Source organism: Corapipo altera, unplaced genomic scaffold, assembly GCF_003945725.1.
Source record: "Corapipo altera isolate COAL_440 unplaced genomic scaffold, ASM394572v1 124, whole genome shotgun sequence".
Lineage (NCBI taxonomy): Eukaryota > Metazoa > Chordata > Aves > Passeriformes > Pipridae > Corapipo > Corapipo altera.
The window spans coordinates 1,657,435-1,665,881 of record NW_020884967.1 but is presented as its reverse complement, the minus strand read 5'-3'; the positions used below and the strand labels follow the sequence as shown (position 1 = coordinate 1,665,881).

The 8,447-nt window shown below is 54.6% G+C and overlaps 1 protein-coding gene across 3 annotated transcripts in view; it reads right to left on the bottom strand.

The window, feature by feature from the left end:
- Positions 1-214: 214 nt before the first annotated feature.
- PHF2 (PHD finger protein 2) overlaps positions 215-8,447 on the bottom strand; it is an 82,744-nt gene continuing 74,511 nt past the window's right edge. The window contains exons 19-22 of one of the 3 annotated variants that reach the window (XM_027664988.1): positions 6,560-6,655; positions 5,577-5,686; positions 4,156-4,417; positions 215-1,345 (exon numbers count right to left, since the gene is read on the bottom strand). In XM_027664988.1, the coding sequence (XP_027520789.1) occupies positions 1,257-1,345; positions 4,156-4,417; positions 5,577-5,686; positions 6,560-6,655 (557 nt within the window). In that variant the 3' untranslated portion in view covers positions 215-1,256. The remainder of the gene's footprint in view (positions 1,346-4,155; positions 4,418-5,576; positions 5,687-6,559; positions 6,656-8,447) is intronic. The other 2 variants (XM_027664990.1, XM_027664989.1) reach the window with 2 other exon arrangements.

Genomic DNA, 8,447 nt, shown 5'->3' with positions numbered 1-8,447 from the left:
AACCATGCCCAATTAGCCAGGGCTTCCTGTGGTGCTGCAGCAAGCAGAGGTCTGGTAGGGGGTTGGGAGCACTTGGGGCACTGCCAGAAGAGCCCCCACAGCTGCCTCTGCTGTGGGTCCCTGCTTGCTCCTCCAACCCACCCTCAGACACCCTGTGGCTGCCTCCCCACCCCTCCTTCGCCGACCCCACAAAAAGGCCAGGCCCAGGCAATTGTGTACAAAACCTGAAATAGTTTTACTTTGCTTTCTTTTTTTTTTTTTCTTTTTTTCCTTCTTTTTTTAAACTTTGCTCTAGGTTTACTTAAGATTTTCGTGAAGTCGATACAAGAGCATTTGATATGAATCGGTAAATAAAACACCGTCATAGATAGATAGCCACGATAAACTTTGTTAGAAATGTACATGTCGCGAAAAAATAATAATACTAATAATAATAATCATAATCATAATAAAAAAAGCCGGCGCGACGCCTAGGCCGGCGTGGCCCTGGTGGCCCTGGCGGTGGCCCCGGTGGCCCTGGTGGTGGCCCCGGTGGCCCTGTGCCACGGCGGCGGGTGGCTCTGGTTCCCCGCAGGCGCCGCGCCCCGGTAATGTGTGTATATAAACAAAGCCCATAAGAAATGTACAAATATAAAAAGCTACAAACATTAATAAATTACATCGTCACAAAACACGGAAACACTCCACAAGGTGCTAGTAAAATAACTGTCTCCCTCCTCGTACAAGAAGTTACGCAAAGAGCTGGTACCGGCGGGCGGCGCCCGGAGAGACCCTCCCCGTATAAAAACCCGGCGGTGGTTATTCCAAAAGCTATGTACAAGCTACATTCTAGGAAAAGGGGGGCCCGGGAACGCGGCGGGGTGGCAGAGGGGTGCCTGAGAAACGCGCCCGCCGCCTCCCAGCCCGGCGCCTCGGCCCCGCGGTCCCCGCCCGCCACGAGGCCTTGCGGCCCCTTCCCGCTCTCCCGACTCTGCCGCCACACCGGCCACGGCCGCCCGCTCTGCTCGGAGCCGGGCGGGAAGGGGGCCCAAGGCCCGGAACCGGGTTGGTGCCGGTGCCGGAGCGGGAGGACCGACACACTCCTCGGTGGCCGAGATTAGTATTAACTTTTTGCGGCTAGTCGCTCTCAGCACTCTGAGAAAGGACATCTATATTAAAAAATATTTATAGCAGGATTCTGTACAGTCCGACCGCTGAAAGTTAAAGGGATTATTGTGGTGGGGGCCCAGAGCTGGGTGGCAGTGTCCCCAGAGCCACTAGAGCAACAGCTTCCCATTCCGGTGGATCTTCAGGATCTTGCCGAGCCGCTGCTTGGCCGTGGCCATCCCCTTCTTCGTGCGCTTCCCTGGAAGGAGAGTAGGGTCGGGGTGAGGGCCCACACCTGCCCCACACCACCCCACAGGCACCGACCTTCTGGCTGCCTCCTGCCCCCCTGGCCCTGCTGACAGCCCTGCCCAGGACCTTCAAGGACACCCGCCAGGACCCCCGAGGTGTGAGGGGCTCAGCGAGGAACACAGTCCCTGGAGAACCAACCCTACCCTAGTGAGGGCACACTGCCCACCCACCCCCAGGGACCTGTCTCTGCTGGGGACCCTCCTGCCTCTGCAGTGCCAGCCCTGCTGCCCTGTGTCCTCACCTGCCCTGGCTCACTGCTCACGGTCACCTGTTTGCCCACAGGGTGACATTCGAACCCTGCCACACCAGTGCCATCCCACTCCTCAGGGAGAGGCTGCACAAACACAAACCCACCCACACACACAGACACACACACACAGACACACAAACACACACAGACACAAACACACACAGACACAAACACACACAGACACAAACAGACACACACACAGACACAGAAACACACGCACACAAACACACACAGACACAAACACACAGACACACACACAGACACAGAAACACACAGACACATAGAAACACACATACAGAAACACAGACACAACACACACACACACACACAACACACACACACACACAAACACACATACATACATACACAAACACACACACACACAGACACATACACACACAGAACGAGACACACACACACATACAGAGCTCCTTGCACCTGCAGGCTCCTCAGGGATCTCTGGGCTCCTCTCTGACTTCCTCTACGGGAAACATGGCACAGGGATCCTCAGCTCACATGCCACCACAGGTCCCGGGACAAGCACTGCCTTGAGGATGCCTGGTCCCTCACTCACCACATTGAGACCAACCCACATACCACCACATCTCCATATTTCTCCTTGCCCTCTCTTCCTGCAGTGCCAGAGACACCACCTGCATCCAGCCTCACCAGGAGGATGCTGGAAACACACACACAGACACACATGCTTCCTTCCTGCAGATCCAGACTAGCACCAAGGCACTCCCACACACCCCAGGTGGACATCACTCCCTGTCCTCATCCTGATGAGGACACCACCACCACCAGGAGCCCCAGCAATGTGGTTAAGTGAGCTCTGTGTTCCCTGTGTGCTGCTCCTGGGACTGGAGCTGCTCCTCAGCTGCTCCCCAGCTACCACCGTACAGCCAGGAACTGCCCCAGCACTGCTGGGCACAAACCCAGGCAGCCTCTCCCCTTCCCACTGATCTGCCCCAGGGTCACTCAAGTGCGGTGCCTGCAGGGACTCAGCTCCTCTCCACTGGTCTCAGCTGCTTTAAGTGCCCCAGATTTAAAGACTGTGATGGTGTGGGTGACACTTCCTACAGGAAGTTTCCTCATTTCTCTTCCTTTCACATCACTCTGTAAGACTGAGAGACCTTTCCTTAGGAGGTCCTAGAACTCCCTGGTTCTGCTTCATCCCACCATTTCCTTCCATAGTGCCTTCATTCCCAGTGATGCCCAGCCTGGTGGTCCCCACACTCAGTACTCTCCTGTGATCCATGCAGAGATGCTTTGCAGTCCCCTCAGAGCCTTCAGCTGTCCTACAACCCTGCACAGGAAGATCTACCTGATGGTGCTCCACTCCCTGCCACATCAGCCTCTCCTCTCTTGGCAATGACCCCTTCCCTCCTTTGAGGACTGAGTGATCCCATGGGCAGGATGGGATCCACATGCCTGGCCAGGCTCCCTGCACAACACCCTGCTGTGCTGGCCAGCTCACCAGCCACACTGGGAGTTGGCTCCATCAGCATCTGGATCTGATGGATCACCTTCCCACCACATCTTCCACTACCTTGGAACTGTTTCCCTAATGCCACCATTTCAACACAAAGGCAGAATTCCAGGCAAACACGTTTCTTCCACTCTGGCTCTGCAGAAAGCCACAAATACTACTAGCTCCTGGCAGGACCCCAGCACCTACCACAGGCTATACTCATCCTCCTTTATGGCCCATCCAAGCTGCCAGGATACCTTGCACTTCCTCTAATCTGCTCCACTCAAATACAGGGAATTCAGAAAATGCACCACATTGCCTCACTTGTCACATCAGGGTCTTTCCCAGTGGGATCACACACAACCTTCACACTACGCAGTGCCTGTCCCACACTCCTGCCTCTGCCACACCTCCTGATCCAAGTTCAAGCAGAGAACAGGAGGCCCTAGCCCAGATCCGGGCACAGTCTTAGCTTTGTCACACTTTTCCTATGGCAGACAATGAGAGAACTCTTCCTGTGACCTGTGTTACTCCCAAGGTTTGCTATTCCTCTGCTCCTTTGAGGTAACTCTCCAAAGAGATCTGCAGTGTGCCCTGCCTCACACAGCCTGGGAGGAGTGTCCTCAGGTACAGTCAGCACAGGGTGCTGTACAACCCCTGCCACCACCACAGTGCTGCCCTACTCTGAACAGAACAGCCTCCTCTTTCCCCAGACAAGGCTTTGCCAGACAGGCTGGGATGTGACACCGTGGGTGTTCCTCACGAGCTCAGGCCATGCTCAGCACTGCTCCTGACATGGGATGCCTCACACCCTGCAACCAACAGCCCAGGAGCAAAACACCTCTTTGGCCCCCAGTGCCAGGACAGCCGAGGCCATGGGCCCTATCTCTGACTGGATCTGACCTGCACCCAAACGTCAGCACTTCTGCATCCCCACTGCACACACAGCATGTGAAGCCCCTGCAAAAGGCACGGGTTACATGATGGCTTCACCCTTCCCCACTCCTGCACCACAACCCCCGGCGTTTCCTGGTACCTTTGGCGGAGGCATTGTTCTGCGAGGATGAAGAGGGTCTCCTCTGTGTGAGGAAAACACCGGGTGCCATCGGCTGCGATCCCCTGTTAGGCTGGGCGACCCCAAAGGTGCTGGCCCCTGCGGTGTACTCGTGATCTGTGAGGCTGCTGGCCTGTGACTCCAGCTTCGGCTCGGGCGAGCTGCCTTCCTGAGCCGCTTTGCTTGCGTTGGGGGCTGACAGCTTCTTTTTGGTATTTTTTTTCTTCTTGCCTTTTTGTTCCTCCTTTAAAATGACAAAGATGAAGCTCAGATTAATCCCCAGAAGACCTTTAGCTAGGGCAAGGGCCAGCGGCGTTGCTTAGGGTGCTGATACAACGAAACCCCGCGGAGTTGGCCACGGGCAAGCGTTCAGGGGCTGTTCCGACACCGTCTCGCTCACAGCTGCACACACACGTTTGCCTCTCGTGCCTCTACGTCCACGCCCCGGGCAGAGCCTCCTCGTTCGTTACCACTGCGGCGAGCGGAGCCAGCCGGGGCCGCACCGACACTGCCCTGGCGCGGCAGCGGGGTCGGCATGAGCAAAGCTTTCCATCTTCCACAAAAACTGGCACCTCCTATCTTCATGGATCTTCACACCCTTTCACAACAGCATGGAGGGTATTAAACATCCCACTGATTCAGCCTCTGCTTCCCGCTAGGACACACACATCATCTCCTGACCTGTAACTGCACCTGGACATGTGCACCATGAGGACAGCAGTCTATCAGCATCCTGAGTCCCTTGCTTACTTTCAGTTTCTTCTTGATGATACCCTGCCACCATCCTCAAAGCTCTTCTACTCAACAGTCTACATCGCAGAAGCCCAAAGCCACCACAACCTGCATCTCCACCAACTTCCTGAGGTACCTCACCAAACTTCCTCCAGTAGACTTTGTCGCCTTAGCGCCTCCTCATGTCACCTGTCTGGGGCCTATCTGACCCCTTCAGAGACTGGACACCTGCCAACACCCAAAGTGCCCCAGTACCTTTGCTAAACTGGCCCCTAACTACCCACAGTTCACCAAATCTTTGGAAACAAATCCTGACACTTCCCAGCAGCTGATCTGCACAGACAGGCAATCACACCAGTCAGGTTCTCAAATACAAACCAAATACACTCCTTGGGGACAACCTCCTCCTATTCTACCCTGGTGGCCATTCTCGCTCCCTCACCCCTCCCTACACTTTTCCTCTGTCCCTTGTCACCCTGTGGCGTGCTCAGGTGTGTTCTGACACTGTTGGGCTTTGATCCCGTTTATTTCCCCTGAGACTGCTGAGCCTCGTGTCCCTGGCATGAGCAAACACTGTGGAGGGCTGGCACTGCGCTGTACTCGGGCACGGCTCTGCTGGGGGACAGGGCTCTCCTCCCCTGACAGCTCCTACTGCCCAAGCAGTCTCTCACCTGCTGTGACAACTTGGCTGCGGCAGCGGCGAGTCCGGTTTCGATGGAGGCGACTCTCGTGCCCTCTCGCACCGGCCTGTCCTGTCGAGGCACTGAGGGGCCAACTCGTGCTGCAAGGCAAGCAGAGGCAGGTGAGGGGCAGGGATGTGCCTGTGGGAGCAGCACAGCCATGCACAGGGCACTGGGGCTCTGCCCTCCTCAGCAGGGAGAGATGGGGACGGCCAGCCTCTGCCTTTCCCTTCCCAGGGTGTGACTGAAGGCAGAGGTGCCAATGGCCTCCGGGCACAGCAGCGTGGGGAGAAGCTGCTGATAAAGATGTCACACAGTTGAGCAACTCCATAGCCACCTGAAGCCAAAGCTGTGTGGGTGTGTGCCCACATTATGGATATGAGCAACTCCAGCATCATTTCCAAATGGATGGTGCTCACTCCCCCCTCAGGAGAGGACATGCAGTGCCACAAGCTGATGAGACATGGGCTGCCTGTCACACACACAGCACGCCGTGGAGGGGCCCCTACTCGTGGGCCACATCAAAGGGGTCTAAGGACCCTCTTGCCTGTCACTGCCTCTGGTGAGCCCCAACAAACCCACCCAGCTTCGGCTGAGCTTGGAGGAGACTATTCCCACACTTTCTCACTATTCCCACAGTCACCACCTAAAATCCATGGCTACTCAGCTGTCCGGGGATTGACTGTTACTCCTCTGCTAAGATGCCACCAACTGATCCATTACCAAGAGTGTGAGGAGAAATAAACCAACCAAGGAAGGATTTTTTCCTGCCAGCTGATTGAAGGAGGAAGGCTAACACTGCTCAGCAGGAATCACAGTGCATGGATCACCTCCCACTGTGCTGGAAAGGGTTAATCCTTCACATGATAAAGAAATCACTAGTTATGGTTTCCACACTCCTGGAAAAACGGCTGGTTTTTAGGGACCTGCACGACTTAGCCTGAGTCTGGGCAGCACAGACAACATGGACTTACCCGTCGGACTGTAAGGGGCATCATCTGAACTTTTCCTTTTCTTTGATCGGGATTTGAAAACTGGATTATCTTCATCTGATTCGAGAGAAGGGTAAACTACAGTAGGAAACAAATGCAATAGTTTCAGTGTAGGAAACAGCTCTACCCTGCACATTGCTCTGTCCAGGAGTGGTGATTGCAGGCACCACAGCTGGATGGTCCCCAGAAGTGCCACTGAGGGCTGGCAGCTGTGACACTCAGGGGACCTTCCTCTGCTCTCATGCACACACTACCTTGGGAGCTGTTGTCATTAAACTGTGACCGGGTACTTTTGGGGTACTCTGTAATCACAGAATCTCCTGAGTTGGGAGGGACCCACTAGGATCATCAGTCCAAATCCTGGCCCTGCCTAGGACACCCCAACAATCCCACCCTGTCCCTGAGAGCGTTGTCCAAACACTCCTTGGGCTCTGGTAGCCTTGTGGCCGTGACCACTGCCCTGGGGAGCCTGTTCAGTGCCTGACCTTCCTCTGGGCAGAACCTTTTCCTGATATCCAGCTTACCCCTGCCCTGGCACAGCTCCAGTCGTTCCCTTGGGTCACACAGAGCAGAGATCGGAGCTGCCCCTCTGGAGGAGCTGCAGATCCTTATGAGGTCTGATCTCAGTCTCCTCTTCTCTAGATGAAGCTGAGCCATTCTGTGAATGGACTCTTCCCAGTCCTCTGGGATAAACACCAACTTTTCTGCCCAAACTTTTCCCCAGCCTTTTCTAAGAAGCTTCTGTTGTTTTTTTTCACATGCATTTCATTTTCTTGCCAGTTGCCATTTGTCCCATCCCTGGTGTTGGCACTCCTGGGGCACGTGACCATCGACACTTGAAGTCTGCGGATCACATGTTGCACTGGCAGAGCCTCTGCAGACCCAGCCTGCTCACAACCACTCTCCATTCACTGCCAGCACCGGCACAGGGAGCAAATTTGCCCCTCAGGACAGCACATGTGACATCTGTCAACCACAGTCCTGTGCTGCCCTTTTCCAAAACATGTCCAGGACTCCCACTACATCCCAGTGCATGTGCACTCCAGTGTCTGGGCAGCCTCCTGCAACCTGTCACAGCAGCTCCACTTCTCCTTGGCAGCTCTATTAATGATCTGAAAAGACCCACTTCTCTTTCCTAACTGGAGCAAGTGATTCCTGATGGTCACACTTGCCAGGGAGACTGAAACACATGCAGAGACTCTCCTGCTGTGCAGCTTAAACCAATTTCTTGCCCCCTTAGGCACTTCAGGCTTCCCAGTCCCTATCAGCATTTACTTTATTGTCTTGATTTCCTCACTTATACACAAAAATGCTTCTGCATATTATTCTTCAGCCTGGAGAAGAGAAGGCTTCAGGGAGACCTTAGAGCCCCTTCCAGTGTCTAAAAGGGTTCCAAGAGAGCTGGAGAGGGACTTTGGAGAGGAGGTTGAAGTGACAAAACAAGGGGGAATGGCATCTCACTGCCAGAGGGCAGGATTAGATGGATATTGGGAAGAAATTCTTCCCTGTGAGAGTGGGAAGGCCCTGGCACAGGTTGCCCAGAGAAGTTGTGGCTGCCCCATCCCTGGAAGTGTCCAAGGCCAGGTTGGACAGAGCTTGGTGCAACCCAGGTTAGTGGAAGGTTTCCCTTCCCATGGCAGGGAGTTGGAATGAGATGAACTTTAAGGTCCCTTCCAACCCAGACCATTCCATGATTCCATGATAACTATGAGAGAACTGATGTAACTGGTGCAAACTGGCTTTGTGTTCATTTCTGCTGCAGATGCTTGGCCTTTTCTGCCAACACTCAAAATAGCACTGGATCCCTTTTCTATGTACGAAGTCAACTTCTCACCCCTCTCAGCCAGATGTTTCTTTGCCGTTGTGCAGA